The following is a 16,346-nucleotide window of genomic DNA, read 5'->3' on the forward strand; positions in this document are numbered from 1 at the left end:
TGTTTCCTGCTATAACCAAAAATGGTGCTATCCGTTTGCTTTCCCAAGAATCTCTCTCCCCGTCTCTCTGTCAGTATATATATTCTAAAAGAAAGAAAAAAAGTGTAAATAATAAATAACTTCTTTCTGCATCAGCTGCTATCAATTTGGACTTTTTAGCAAGGAGTACATTGAGAACAGGGCTGAACTCATTCCTTGTTCAGTTTGAAAAAACCCCCAATGAAAACCTTTTCAGCTCAATAAAGGGCTGAGAGTTCTTTTTTCAAAGTATTGGGAGAGTCAAAAAGCCCCCCCCCCCCGGTTTACCTGCCTACAGAACACTGGTATGAAGTTGCTACAAAAACCATTCCTGAGCTGAATTCATAAATAATAAATATATTTTCTTATTAATCCATAGTTTAGTTTAACTTGAGCTCATAGCAAGTTACTTCCTCGGGGAACGCAGGATTCTTTACAAGGGAAGGTGATGAGCCACACGCCCCCCTGGGAATTAAATTGTGAAAACAATCTTGGTTTCGTACATGCTAATATAGATCTGTTATTCCCTTTCCACATCTATCGCAAGGCATTTTAAATTGTGGCTGATCTTTTATGCAAATAGCTGTCTTATTAGACATTGCGGCTGTATGTGCTAATGTCTCTGTGGGTTTCTTGGGAGCTTGCTATCTAACCATCAAAGCAGCTGAAGTGAATGATGATTACAGCAGAGCTTTGAAGAACAAAGAAAAGTCACAGGGATTTCAGAGGTCCTGGTTGCCGCAAAAGATGTGACAGCTTGAACCACACAGACATCCAGGAGGGTCTCTGTGGCTTGTATTAACTAGGCCAAACTTTAAAAAAAGTGATTTTTCTCTCTCTCCCCCCCCCCATTCTTATGATTTGTCGGCAGCTGCCTTTAGTGCAAGCCTCTGTATATTGCTGAAATTTTGTTGCAAAATGTTACAAGGCTATTGAAATTGCAAAAGGCAAATAAAAGAAATCGTTTACCCAATAAAATAAACAGTAAGTCATGAATTGGATGTTGGGCATAAAATGTTTACATTCAGCTACTCTGCTAGGTTAAATAGTGACTTCAAATATTGTTCCTGTGGCCCTGGCATAAACACTGTGTGAAAACCAGCTTCTCTTGTCTGAAATATGATGAAATTAAAGATGGGGGTAGGCAAGGATGATAAGGACAGCTAGTATTGTTCTCATTGCAATGCTTTTATGAGTATGCTGTTATCTATAGTCCAAAGCTGTATAGCTTGTATACCAATTCAGTGGTCACGAGTTCCCAAAAAAGAATCCTAAGAATTGTAGTGTGATAAGGGTGCTAATAGTTCTTCGCTAGAGATCCCTAGTCTTCTTAACCTCATAGAATAATTCCCAGATTTTCTGGAGAAGAGATGTTTTTAAACCAGTTTCCACCTGTAGTGTGAATAGGTGTTCAGTGTGTGTGTATTTGCAAAGTTAACGAGTTAACATAAGAGTTTGTAGCTGCCACAGTAGGAGCCAATGTGCCATAGTGGTTAAGAGTGGTGGATTCTTAATCTGGACAACTGGGTTTGATTCCCCACTCTTCCACATGAAGCCTGCTGGGTGACCTTGGGCAAGTCACAGTTCTCTCCGAACTCTCTCAGCCCACATGGAGGCAGGCGATGGCAAACCACCTCTGAACATCTCTTGCCTTGAAAACCTGGGGTCGCCATGAGTCAGCTGAGACTTGACAGGACGCATAGACACAGCTGCCACTGGGCAAAAACGCACGGTTGCTTTAGCCTCCTTTATTCCCTGTTTCAGCCAGGATTCAGCCAGTATCGAACGCATGCATTTTCGCTGAACGTGCGTTCGATCCTAGGTGAATCCTGGCTGAAACAGGGAATAAAGGAGGTTAAAGAGACTGTGCGTTTTTGCCCACTGAATCTATACAACATACGAATTAGGAAGCGTTTTTTACTCTGGAATAATTTTAGCACATTCGCAAATGGTGGGATACATGTATAGTTTGGGTCTGTCACATCTGACTTTGAACAGCATGTAGAATACTGTGGTCAATATCAGTGCAGAAGCTTTTCTTCTTGGAATCCTGTGGGGCTCTCAGGTGTGCTCAGACCTGTTCCCCTGTGAGGACTCACCACAAGTGGCAAGCCTGGCAGAGCTGCGGCACAAGAATACTGTAGAAATGTCAATTTTGAACAGTTTCTGGGGTACAAGACACCCAAATGGGAGAGCGCTCCTAGCTTGACACCCCTAAGCCAGGGGAGTGGAAAACAATAAGGACAAAAGGTTCCAACAAAGTATCATCATACAAAAGTTAATCAAACCTATAATATATGAAGTTGAGATGATTTACATGTAGCTTGGCAAATTACCAAAGTACAGCCATTGTGCTGTATAAGATCTCATATGTAGGCTAAAGATGTTCCTTCATATTCATATCTGAATTTTAATCTGAACCAGATACCCTCTGTATCTTTAATATAAGTCATGTGTTTGATTAAAAAAGAATGGCATTTAGTAACCTTTGAAAAATATTTGGTTATTTACAGTTATTATTCTGGCATGTTGCTGTCTTTTTCACAGTTCCATTTATCAAGGGCAGCAGAAGAGGCAGCAAGGGGCAAGTCTCTTTCAGCAGATACGGTAATAGGGCAACTTCCAACCAGAATAATTAACAGCTGCTAATTGTGGGCCTGATTTGGCTGAAAAGTAGGTTAAACTATCTTGAACGTATATACTTTTTGTGGTATTCTCTGTAATTTATTACTTGTTAGAGCTGCTTTATCTTTCTTTCTTACAGACAACACAGAAAAAAATGGGTAGAAAAGATGCTTCTACTGCAAGAACTCCTGTTGATCAGTACAGAAAACAAATAGGTAATAATGTACTTTGAACATGCTGCTCTCACTTCACATCTCTCCCCTTCTTCGTTTTTGTGGTAGTTATACATTCCTGTAGAAATAACAGTTTGACTGAACCAAACTATTCGCTATCTTTTACCAGTGTTGACAAGATTTTGAATTCTCTCTGTCTTTATTGGTAAACCCCTCTAATGTACTAGGAAATCAGCTCAAATGTGATTTAAAGCTCTGCTGAACAATGTGGTTCATTCACTTTCAAATCGGGTAGCTGCATGTAACTCATCTCAGTTAAATGAAGCTCTGGTAAGTGTGGCTTACAGCAGAACATCAAGAAGACAAAAGTAATGACTACCAAGGAATTGCACAGCTTTAAGGTTGACGATGAGGAATTTGAAATTGTTAAAGGATTTCTATTCTAGGGGAAGAGAAGAATACACTTGCTGGTGTTCAGTACATGTCACAACCAATATATTAGGTTGTTTTGGGGGGATGGGGGTCCTGTGGTTGGCAGATTTTTATAAAGATCCGGATTCCCATCGGGGTTTGCTTGAACGGCCTCTTGGGAGCAAGGGCATTTGCGAGACAATGCTGAGGTTCTTTCCTAGCTGTAGTTCTTTCCTCAGTGAGTGTTAATTGTCAGAAGATGGTCTCCAGGACTCTCTTAAGAATGTAAGAAAAGCCATCCTGGATCATACCAAAGCCCATCAAGTCCAGCAGTCTGTTCACACAGCAGCCAACCAGGTGCCTCTAGGAAGACCACAAACAAGTCAACTGCCGCAGCATCCTTTGCTTTTCTTGCTTTTCTTTTCTTGAAGTCTTCAAGCAGAGGTTGGATGACTATCTGTCAGGGATCTTCCTAATGCATGTTCATATATTGAGCACAGGATTGAACTAGATGATCTCTGAGGCCCCTTCCAACTCTATCTCTTTGATTCTGTCATTTCCATGTACAGTGGTGCCTTGTCAGTTTTTGCCTTTTGGCTGATATCCATTGTAATGTATCAAAAGTTTCTCCATCAGAACTACTTTCAGTAGATGTGGTGTGTGGAATTCGCTATTGCAGTACGGATCACTGCATGGCTCTTGGGCTCCATGCATGTGTGTACCTCTGATGTATGGAGCATCATATGGAAACAAAATAAATTCAAATTGCCATGCATTGGGTCAGTATTTTGATTACCACAAGCATGAGTTGAGAGAAATTCTCAGTAATTTCTCTTTCAGGTTCTACTCTGCTTCTTTTTAGCGTGGGTCTGACTAGACTATATTTATAATACAGGTTGGGGTGGACTCTGTTCCCAAATTTGAGTTTGACAGCTTCATTTGGGAGTGGGAATACTTGCTGCTCCCATATTTGGCATATATTAAATGATATCAAGGACCCCGTGGCACAGAGTGGTAAGCTGCAGTACTGCAGTCCAAGCTCTGCTCACAACCTGAGTTCGAGCCCAACAGAAGTTGGTTTTAGGTAGCCGGCTCAAGGTTGACTCAGCCTTCCATCCTTCCGAGGTCGGTCAAATGAGTACCCAGCTTGCTGGGGGTAAAGGGAAGGTGACTGGGGAAGGCATTGGCAAACGACCCCGTAAACAAAGTCTGCCTAGTAAACGTCGGGATGTGACGTCACCCCATGGGTCAGGAATGACCCGGTGCTTGCAAAGTGGACCTTTACCTTTTTACCTTAAATGATATCAAGGAATGCTTTATTGCTTTTTCAGTTACCCCTGAGCATGAAAGCTGCATAAAGTCAGCAAAGGCCTCTGCAATTAGGAATTTATGTTAGGAAGCACACATTCATGCTCAGTAACTACTGAGAATCAATTTCCATACAGCCAGGGTTTGTCTTGAATCCCTGGTTTAAAGTCAGGGATGTGATCACTGAGTTCTTCATTGCAGCTGTTCCAGTTAGACAGGCGTGTTGTTTATTGGTGACTAGAGTTGCCAACCTCCCTGGAGATCTCCCAGAATTACAACGGATCTCCAGAAGTTCCTCTGGAAAAAATGGCTGCTTTGGAGTGTGGACTTCATGGCATCATACCCTGCGAAGGTCCCTTCCCTCCCCTCCCCAAAACCTGCCCTTCCCAAGCACTGCCTGCAAATCTGCAGGAATTTTCCAGTCCAGAGCTGGCAACCCTCCTGCAAACCCTGATTAAGTGCTATTATAGTTATTATTGTCCATGTAAAGACCCTTCCCCCTCTGTGCATGCTCAAAATGTCAGTCCAGTAGTAAACAATAAACATTTTATGTTTATCAATTTACTGTCAAGAATAAAAACGTGTACCTGCTCGGACCATTTAACAATGAAGACTTCAAGAAGTAATCTTAAAGTACATAAGAGACCCAGTGAAGAGTTCCAAAAGAACTGGAAATTGTATTACCTACATGAGTTGTGAAAGAGTTACAAAAAGTGGAAAAAATGAAATATGTATATTTAGCATGGAAATTGGATAGAAAAATCCCCAACAGAAATTATTGATTATAAGTGTGTTAATATCAAGGTTAATTTAGAGGAGAACTTTGTAGACAAGCTCATGATGGGCTTGTGAAGTATTATCATTTTAGAGGATGAATAAGTAAACAATAAGCTGAATTTTCAGTGACAAAAGTTAGAATAATATAACAATGGCAAGATACTAGTATCTGTTTTACCCAGGTACAGTTTTTTTTTCTTTTATAATTTAGCTCTAATGCTTTGTATGTTGACTATGTTAGCTTGTATGTATATCTATTGAGGTGTTTGTGGGTTTTTTTAAAAACAAAACAAAATAAAATACTATTTAAAAAAAGAAGTAATCTTAAAATGGAACACATATCTTTCTGGGATTTTTTCTTTTGCCATTTCAAGCGTTTGTCTTGTAAAATGCCAAAGTCAAGAAAAAGATGATTGCAGGGGTGGCTGATGAATAGGTTATGAAAGAGCTTGAACATGTCCACCAACCACAGGGATGTGTCTTTGCCTTTTCTATCACTGCTATGACTGAGGAGGTGGATGCCTCTCAAGCCATGTTATCCCCAGGTAGCAGATGAGTGGTCAGACATTCCAGCTGGTAGGAGCTCCACCTCACCACTGGAAGCAGTCGGCACCTCTAGAAACATTATACAAGGAGAGCTGTAAGTATTCCGTTCTAAACTAAAAAGGGCATGATCCAGGACCACACAGGTACAGGGTCCGCATGTGGAAGAATCGCCATGGGCTTAACAGGGCCTTGATCGTTTCCTCTACCTGGGTTGTGTATTCAAGCAGTATGCTGAGGCATTATGAGGGTTAGAGGGTAGTATGGAAAGAGGGTGCTCAGTACCCCACCCGGAGCCCTTTTGGCACTTCTATGGCTGGCTTATATGTCCATGATCGGGTGTAAAAAAAGCAAAAGTGCATGGTGTCTGCAAACCTGGGCATTTTCTCTGCATTTGAATGTCCTCAAAATTCAGTGTCGGTGAAGCTTTGTAGGGGAAAAGTGATAGGTTTTAGAAGCATTTCAGGCGTATGTGTGTGATTCTGGTTTATTTTAAAGAGGATAGATGCTATATCCATCACAGGCAACTGTACAATTCAAAAGAATGAAAGAATACAATCATGAATTAAACAGGTTGTTTCCTTTTTGTTGAAGTGAATAGGAAATTCACGCTGAGTGACTGTGGTAGCTATTAACCTTTGTCATGCATCCCTTGAGCTCCCAGCACAAAACAGTAAAACTATCAAAGTGACACAGGTTAAAGAAGCAGAAATGTGCTTGCTTCCAACACAGCACTTTTTAACGGTACAGTATTTTTTTTACGTGTCAAATAAATACCTGATTGTCACTCCTTTCGGTCTTAGAATCATATAACACTTATGAATCACTTTGAGTTAAAACCTGGCTGTTGTCTCTTGCTAATACATCACTATCGCCCTTGGCTAAAGCTTCCCCAATCATAAATATTCTGCTGTGGAAGAAGGGCTAGTCATGGAATGGTGGAAATCAGTACAGATGCTGAGGGGAAGCAGAACTTCCATTTGGTTGGGGTGTGTGCAGCGTCACAGGTGAAGGACAGTAGGGCCTTCTACAGAAGGCTGAAGAGTTGTAGTGGGGAAACAGAGGATTAAGGGATGGTGAAGGGTATTAAAGAGGCAGGAATATGTAAGTATCATAGAAGGCTTACAGACAACTGGGACTGTGGGCTGCTGTTTGGAAGTGGTAGTGAGAATGATGGCTTCCCATTTAGATGATACAGCCATGTGGTAAATTTATAAGGGGTCTCACTGTGATGCTGTGGTACCTGAATCTGTTCATAGACAACAATTGCACTCTCAACTATGTAGTAAATGGAAATTTTCTCAGATGCCTTTGATAAAGATATTATAAGATTTCATTTTTTTCCCTAGGATGGCTAACATAGCCACTTGTACTCAATTTATTTATCTGAAAAATTCAGATGCTGCCTCTCCAGAGACACACTCAAGGCAGTCCACAAAATAAAACAATAAAATACAATAAAATAATAGAAAGTAGCTCTTAAAAAGATGGAAACCCTAGCAGCCTATTCCTGGAAGGGGCGGGGGGCAGATAGGCTAGTGGCTTGCTGCCAGTGCAGCAAGCTGAAAAATAAATTTAAAAGCATTTTTGTAGAAAACCCCATGGAACTCCCCATAGAGTTCTCCAGGGCTGCACCACGATTTTGTGGGTGTATCTTGACACCTGAAAATGGCTCCTTTCCAGCCCAAAAGGGGTTAGGAAGCTGCCTAAAGACATCTCTCCGGGGAACGGCCCTGCCCCCAGGATGCCGGTGCAAACACTCGTGCCGGACATATGCTGCTGGGAAGGCAGCATAGGTGCATGAGGCTTGTGCTGCTGCACTGCACCCAGGGCCGGTATAAGTTTTCGTGTGCCGGTGTCCATGCCAGTTTGCCCGGCGCAAGTGGCATGGACACCGGTGTAGGGGTCACACCGGTTCCTGTGTGGCTCCGCCCCCCTTCAGGATTGCACAGTTAATTAGAACCTGGGGTAAAAAAATAAAAGTTTGGGTTAGTGCTTAAAATAAAGTAAGGTAGATACCGATAAGCTTCAAAGGGGCGGGCATTCCAGAGGTGAAGTGCCACCACTGAAAAAGGGCTGTCTCTGATCACCACCCACCTCGCCTCTGCTGCATAGAGAGCAGGGCTCAAGAAGAGAATCTTAACTGGACATATGTGGTATCCTTGGATTTAGCTGAATTTAGGTTGGCTTCATGCATTTTGCAAACAGACTTTTTTGTGGGCTTTGTATATGTACCATGTGTTTAATCCAAGAAAGAGAAATCATTATGCATTTGTCTGTAAATATTTAATATTTTTTTTAATAAATGAGAAATTGATTTTGAAGTCCGGTAATGCGAGAGTCGATTTAAAAGGGATATTTCTGCAATTGTTTTTTACAGTAGTCGTAAATGTAATTTATGAAGCTTTATATAACATGCCATCAGGGAGATAGTCCTTGCAATAAATTATGATATTGAACCAGTAATTATACTTGATATTTTTTCATATATGTAGTGCCTTGCATCCAATGAACCCCAAATGTCTTACAAGTATTACTTGGCTATTTGATTTCTTGGTTACATTATAGAAAACGACAATTGGTGCAACCTATCTGAATTTCAGTTGGGTCAGTCATCTCCTTTATCAAAAGGAAATCTGATTCACAGTGGCAGAGGGGTTTGGGGATTTTCAAAACTATGGAACAGGAAAAGTGAGCATTACAAAGAGCAAGTATATTAGAAGTACTTTTCACCAATTGTGATTAGCTAGGAGGAGTCTCATGATACCCTTTAGAGGAGCTTCATTGGTCCTTTTCTCTTGATCTGAACAGCTAAAGGGGAGCACTTGCTTGTCATTATACAGTATCTTTTTAGTTTTTCTCTATTTTGCTTTACTTGTGCCACTGACTTCCTTCTTGGATGGATTCCATTGGACACCCATTTTTTGGGGGTTTTTTTGCCATCAAGTTGCAGCCAACATATGGTAACCCCATAGGATTTTTCAAGGCAAGAGACGTTTACCTGGTTTGACTGCCTCTGTGTAGCAATCCTGCACTTCCTTATTGGTCTTCCATCCAAGTACTAACCAATATCAATGGAATGTGAGTTTTTTTTTTAAGAGCCAGTTTAGAAAAATAGGACCATTATTACAGTGATGAGCAGCTAGGGTTGCCAGGTCCCTCGTTGCAACTGGCAGGAGGTTTTTGGGGAGGAGCCTGAGGAGGGCGGGTTTTGGGGAGGGGAGGGACTTCAATGCCATAGCGTCAAATTGCCAAAGCGGCCATTTTCTGCAGGTGAACCGACCTCTATTGGCTGGAGATCAGTTGTAATAACAGGAATCTCCAGCTAGTACCTGGAGGTTGGCAACCCTATGAGCAGCATAAAGTGAGCTAAATTCAAGACCAAAAAGGTTTGAGAGAAGAAACAGGAAGACTGAATATTGCAACAGAAGATGAACATGAGCTGTAGTTGCATTTAAAAAAAGGAACAGGTGGCATGTAGCTATTACAAAGATGAAAGCTACAAGATTTAGCTGCTTAATGTGTGGATAGAAAGTAAGACGATCTGATTCCAACTAATGTTTGCCCTGAAACCAGTCTGATTTGGAGAATGTTTCTCTGGTTTACTGATATATTGAGTCAGACGATTGGTCTATCAAGGTCATTACTGAACTGGTAGTCAGGGCTCTTCAGGAAGGGATCTTTCACATCTCCTGACCCTTTTAACTGAAGGTACCAGGGACTGAACTTGAGACATTCTGTTTGCAAATCAGATGCTGTGCTGCTGAGCCCCAGACTGTCTGTTCCTGACTAGACCATGACCCGGACCCAGAACTGAAGACTCAGGGCTTGCCTGGCAAGAATGTCATCTGACAATGGACTTGGGAATGGTTTCCATATTACAACTTGCTTAAAGTCATTGAGCACTTCACAGGAAACGCCCCCCCCCTCCAAATGAATCTTTTAAAATCCCAATTCCTACTTTTATGTTTTACTGTAAGACAGTATTCTTCCTTCCTGGACACTTTGAAACTTTGGCAGGGAAATGCAGAATAGCCTTTGTTACTTTTGTGAAGTAACTTTTTTGAGCCGATTAAAAGTGAGTTGGAAGGTTAAGAACCATCAGTGTTTTTTATAGTGAGTGTTTCAAAACTCTTTTAAAAAGCCAGCAAATGTCAAACGTCAGTTTCAAATAAAGCCAGTTAGATTAGCTTACGGTGAAATGAGGACCATGTTAAAAGAGAAATTAATACGTCCCGGGTAGAGGATAAACTGAGAGGAAAATCTGAAAATGTTTTTGGTAGAAAGAAACAGTTTACAGTTGTGGGATTTCTTGTTGGAAGAGACACCTTCATCGCATTATTCCTCCTTGGCTGTATTATTGGTGTGATTACTTCAAACACTGAGGGCGTTTCTCAGTGGCTGCCCCACTGCTGTTGGGATTCCCTCCCTCGAGAGATCTGTCTAAGGCTCGATTGAAATGTGATTCTGGTGAGCCAAAGAGCTTCCCACCATTTTGCACAGGTTCTCGTTTAAACTGTGCTACAATTCACTCAAAGCAGCAATACAAGCTTGATTAGCACACCTACTCAATATTCCTGATTTCTGAAGTGCACACTAGGCACACATACCTGCAGAAATCCATAGCCCTCGTGAATATTGTGCTGGCATGCTAACTAAACTTTATCTTAGTCTGTAGAAGTCAGTGTCTCTTTTGTCTGGTACATGGCTTGGAGACTGCAGTCTCCTATCATCTAGGAATCTTGGAGACTGCAGTCCTAACATCTTGGAATCTAGCTCACTTGAGCTGGTAATATTTCCCAGTGCGTTATTTAATTTCACCTGAGGTCCATGAGCCAGTGCTCCAGTTGCTCATAAATATGTACGGCTTCTACTCTTTAATGTAAGCTGTTATTGGTGTCATTCATTTTTTTAGTTAAGACCTGTCGGGTGGCATTTATGTTGAAGGGAAGTAGTTTAGAATTACCAGTGCCCTAAAGGCTTTGTAGTGCTGCAATTATGATTGATTTGGGGATTATTCTTCACAAATAAATTTAGCAACAGATAATAGTGATGCACACAAGAAATGCTCTCTTTCCTGTCAATTCTATTAAAGTCTTTTTTCTTTTTCTTTTTTACAAACCATTCATCAGCTTTCATGAGTGGGAACCCAAACTGTTTAACAGTTTGAATATCCACTTCTGATGTGGTCACAAATGAGCTATTTTATGACATGAAGCGCAGGTCGGACAAAATACTCTTTGTTGACATGGTTCATTGGGATGACTACTGCAACCATTTACACAATAGCTAGGAGCATTTTCCTTGTAGCTGTCCTTTATAAAAATAATTGAGTATGGTTAAAAGATACAAGTATGGCCCAGACTGCACACCACTTCTCCATGAACTCATTTCATAAGACTTATTACTGTTATTCTCCCATGTGATATTCATAGAATCTTGAAAGAAAATTGGTTGTCCTCATAGATCTGCCTTCATAAGTTCTGACCTGAGCCTTTCTTTAATAATTCTCAGATTCTAAAGCTCTGGATAGAATCTTTCAGAAGTCTTTAAGTGTTTCTAGCTTACAGTATGTCCACAACTTCACCTGATTTGTGGTCTGCTGCTTTTATGTTTAATTCATCATACCTGATGGCCCTCAAGATGCACGAATCAGTGAATGTGTTTTTGAAAGCAGCTTGAAAGCCACACATAGCGATGCATCAACACATGAAGCTGCCTTATGCTGAATCAGACCCTTGGTCCATCAAAGTCAGTATTGTCTACTCAGACCAGAAGCATCTCTCCAGGGTCTCAGGCAGAGGTCTTTCACATCACCTACTTGCTTAGTCCCTTTCACTGGAGATGCCAGGGATTGAACCTGGGACCTTCTGGATGCCAAGCAGATGCTCTACAAACTGAGCCACAGCCCCTCCCGATAGAGAATCAGTTTGCACCCCAATGTCACCAAAAATATTCTTATGTTTTTCAACCATAGTGCTGGTGGTTAGCCCTCCAGGGGCCATTTCTATGTGAGAAAGGACCCTGGACTTGATGGGCTACCGGTCCAACAGGGCTCTGTTCTTTTTAAATTAAAAAAAACACCCTAAATACTAGCTTTGATTGCAGTGATGAAGGATGCTGAGTTTACTCATGGAAAGCCAGTTTTTCCCCATTTGCTTTAGCTGCCTATTCCAAGCATTGCATGTGCATGTACTAGCTTGATAGCTTTTTGGAAGGGCTAGCCCCATGGATCATGCAGTAAGAGGTGGATCATGCAGTAAGAAGTGTCTCTGTGGTCCACCACTGCATGTCCATGGTTTGGTGACTCCCCCCACCAGGGTTTGCTGAAACACAAGAAACAGCCCTTAGTGTTCAGCTTGATTGTATTGGGTCTGCCTCTTGGGTTCCTTTAGTCTGTGTGAGATGCTTGCTTGATGGATTTAAAATTGTAGCTTAACTTGTATGAGCGGACTTCCGAATTGAAACTGCAGGGAGAATGGAAATAATTGAAGGTATATATTGGTATACTCAAGGAAGTCTTTTATTCAGGCTAAAGAAACCCTTGCTGATAGCGTAAAAAGAAACTTATTCACTTTAATGCATCCTTCTTGTTGGCTTAAAACTGAAATACGGTTGCTTTGAAATTAATTTACCTCTCATGAATGACTGGCTGGATTATCTTTGTAGCATAAAATGTAATGATATGTCAACCCTGAGCTTGAAGCATGTTGTGTCTACTGTAAAAAAAAAGTTGTCCCTGAGCACTTAATGTTGTGTTAAATGATGATGTGTCCGTTGCAAATGTATTATTAGTGTCAAGCTGTTCCATCTCTCAGGATTGAAAAATGGCCAGTGATGTGAGCTGCCATTAAACCTGAATAAAAAAGGAGAGGGACCGTAGGGGGTTTTCATGCTCTCTTTGAACACTTACACTCTGACTGTATTCAGTATGTATCAAAATGTTTCTGTTAGATGAAGACTCCAAAAACATCTTTAATCACAGCAATCGAAACTGTATTAAAGCAAATCTCTCTTCCCCTTTTATGGGGAAAAAAATTCTCTCGGTACCAAGGATGTTAATAGCACGATGCTGTGAAAGACGGTTGCAAAGGCTTCTTATGCTCTAGTCAGTCAGTTTGCAATTAACGTGAATAAAGATGGAGCCCGGGTCTTTGATTTTGCATGTCGCAAACTGAGTTGGTACTCTGAATAGTCAGTCGATCCTTACAAAGACTTCTGCCTTGTCTTGCATTAGGACCCACCTTTCAACATTAACCAAAGGGTAATGAGTGTACATATTTTACATCATGCAACCAAGGGATTTATGACATGACTTCCGTGCGGGGGTTTAGTGGCATTGGGAAGGGGTGGGTGCACGAACTGCCTAATAAGTTTTGAAATAATCCTACTTCCCAAACAACTCTTAGGCCATTTATGCAGGGTCGATTCTGCTCCATACTCAACGCTGATTTTTAAAATCTGACCTTTAAAATGACTATTTACGGTCCCGATGCAAGAGGAGAAAGTCAAACAAATTCCACCCCCCACTTGTCTGCTCCTTCGTTTGCATAGCCATTAGCAATAGTCGTTTGCATAGCTAAGCCGCGGTTGGGATTCTGCATGCTTCCTTCAGTGAATGCTTCGATGCGGGGCGGAGCAAATACAAAAGGTTGTGTTAAAGGGGCTCTTAAGAAATGCAAAGCAGGAATATGCCGACTTCGCAGTGACATCTGGAATGACGGTTCAGCGTGAAGAAATTAAAAAAACAAACGGGGGCACTTCAGCCTGGAATGCACTGCTAACTACCAAGCATAAACGGCCTTACAGTGCCATCCTAAGCAGAGTTACACCCTTATAAGCCCATTGACTTCAGTGGACGTAATAGGGTGCAGAATGACACTGCTACTCCATTTATTTTATTTTATTCAATTTATACCCTGCCCTTTCCCATCCTAAGACAGGTTCAGGGCGGCTGTAATGTTGGGTTAATCATAACGTTGAAGGAGCTGGGTTTGTTCAGCCTAAAGAGAACACTGAGAGGTGATATGATAACCATCTTCAAGTACTTGAAGGGCTGTCATATAGAGGATGGTGCCGAGTTTTCTGTTGCCCCACAAGGTTGGACCAGAACCAATGGGTTGAAATTAAATCAAAAGAGTTTCTGTCTAGACATTAGGAAGAATTTTCTAACAGAGCGGTTCCTCGGTGGAACAGGCTTCCTTGGGAGGTGGTAAGTTCTCCTTCCCTGGAGGTTTTTAAGAAGAGATGGCCATCTGTCAGCAATGCTGATTCTATGACCTTAAGCAGATAATGAGAGGGAGGACATCTTGGCCATCTTCTGGGCATGGAGTAGGGGTCATTGGGGGGGTGTGGGGGAGGTAGTTGTGGATTTCCTACATTGTACAGGGGGTTGGACTAGATGACCCTGGTGGTCCCTTCCAACTCTATGATTCTAAATGTGTGCTTTGTGTGTGTGTGTAATTTGATCACTTTCTAGGCTGGCATGGAGTCAATTGGGGTTTGTGTTCTTGCTGATTAGATGCTGTAGCGCTCCCCTGCTTGAGATGAGTTGCCTGTTGCCACACTGGTTCAGTTCAGCTGAGCGGAGAGAATGTGTGGGCAAGAGTTGCTGGAACTACACTCTCTGTGAAGGCCCTGCAGCTTTCCAATTCCCCTTCCATGTAGCTTAACTTTATCTCTTCAATAGCACATGTTAAATGACTATACTTCGGGATTAGAAAAGAGGAGAAGCTTATTTGAACCTGATAGGCTGGCAGAGGGTGATAATATTGAATTGCACTGAGCTCTTTAGTTATAATTTTAAATATTTTCCCCCTGTCATTTTAAAATATATGTCAAGGGTTAAGGATACCTGATTCAAAATTAAGGATACAGTGGACTCTGTTCTGTAGGGCTGGGATGTTCTAAAATTAGAGATGTCTTTTATGTCAAGGTACTTTCATCTTCGCTCTCGTTCCTCTTGCTGAGACCTTTGATTTTAGGGTATATCCCCGTTAGGGGTCTTAATGAGAGTGTGGATGAATGGAAATATGTCAGATGCCACGGGATGGAAGACTTACCGCAGTGTCTGATAACTAAGGATATTTGGCTCACAATGGTATGGATGCTGCATAGCTGTTTTATTCCAGCATCATTTATTATTGTAGTGTTGGTGGTGGGCTGCAAACTATAAGGAAAATATAAGGTTTGTGTTTTAGTTATTATTGTGATAACCAGCACAAAAATATTCAGGGCAGCAGTTTCTTGGCAGTGATAAATTGGAGAGAAAGTGCTGAAAGGGATTTTAAATCTGTAATGTTGATTTCTTTTACTATCTGTCGGTTTTTGGCATGCAGTAAATAACTCATTTTCAAATAATTTGCCTATGTAATTAAATTTAGATTGCACATTTCTCATTTCAAATATTTTGACTCTTTCTCGTTTGCCATTCAATTGTGGCATAATTGGTGTGGTCTATATAAATGGGCAATAAATTTATAGACTTTTGTTATAAAGATCAGGCAGTGAATAGAACTTGGTAATCATCCCAGGAGGAATTATGATTGAACATGTTTGCGAGAGTTAAAGAACTGAATTTACTTTTGTTTTTGAATTAAAGACAATTAAAGATTTGCAGGCACCCATAAAAGACAATGAATTGAGGAACAAGTGTAGAAGCAAGTCCATTTGCAGGTGAAAAGAAACGCCTTTGAATCAGAACCAGCTGTATTTTCCATGGAAGAATGTGCTTGCTTGATAGCATAATGCGCTCCTAAGCTGCTTATGCTTTACAGTATTCAGAAAACAGCAGTGCATTAATTTTTAAAGTCGCAAATGCAGGCGAAGAGCAGCACTGCCTCATGACGATAATGAGGACGGATATCGGAAAGTCTTTGGGGGGACCAGGGAGGGGACGAGCCAGGAGCTTCTGAAATGAGAACATCCATAAAACAATAACCAGACACTTCCATGATAATGAACTTGGATGGCAGTGAGAACAAAGGGCAAAAGATAAAGACCCTGTTAATGGTTGCAACTCAGAAACTGAAAAGTGCTCGGATACTCTTGGGTCCTTAATGACACTGAATAAACTTTTGCTGAAACGTTAGCGTATTTCTAGTTGGGTTGCCAACTCCAGGTAGGGCCTTGACTTGTCCTGGAATTACAACTGAACTCCAGACTCCAGAGAGCTGTTTCTCTGGAGGAAATGGTAGCATTGTAAGGAGGAGTCTGTAGCATCACATCTATCCCATGAGTTCTGTCCCATTCCCAAACTCCACCCTTCCCATGGACCACCCCCAAAATCTCCAGAAATTTTCTAAACTAGAGCTGGTGACCCTAATTTCCAAGTATAAATCCTTGATTTCCTACCAGAGCAAATCTAGAAAATTTGGTAAAATTGTGGAATCAAGGATTGCTCAAAGACTTTTATGTTTCAGTGTTCTCCTAACAATAAAGAGTCACCATTCTTGGGAAAAGCACCAAGCTACAAATGCAGTGAAAACATAA

General features: G+C 41.3%; 1 protein-coding gene across 1 annotated transcript in view; it reads left to right on the top strand.

Annotated features, from left to right (window-relative positions):
• Window positions 1-16,346, top strand: part of TRIQK (triple QxxK/R motif containing) — a 40,565-nt gene that overhangs the window by 10,406 nt on the left and 13,813 nt on the right. The window contains exon 2 of the mRNA XM_056854746.1: window positions 2,792-2,858. Coding sequence (XP_056710724.1) covers window positions 2,798-2,858 — 61 coding nt within the window. The 5' untranslated portion in view covers window positions 2,792-2,797. The remainder of the gene's footprint in view (window positions 1-2,791; window positions 2,859-16,346) is intronic.

This window comes from Euleptes europaea, chromosome 8 (genome assembly GCF_029931775.1).
Source record: "Euleptes europaea isolate rEulEur1 chromosome 8, rEulEur1.hap1, whole genome shotgun sequence".
NCBI lineage: Eukaryota > Metazoa > Chordata > Lepidosauria > Squamata > Sphaerodactylidae > Euleptes > Euleptes europaea.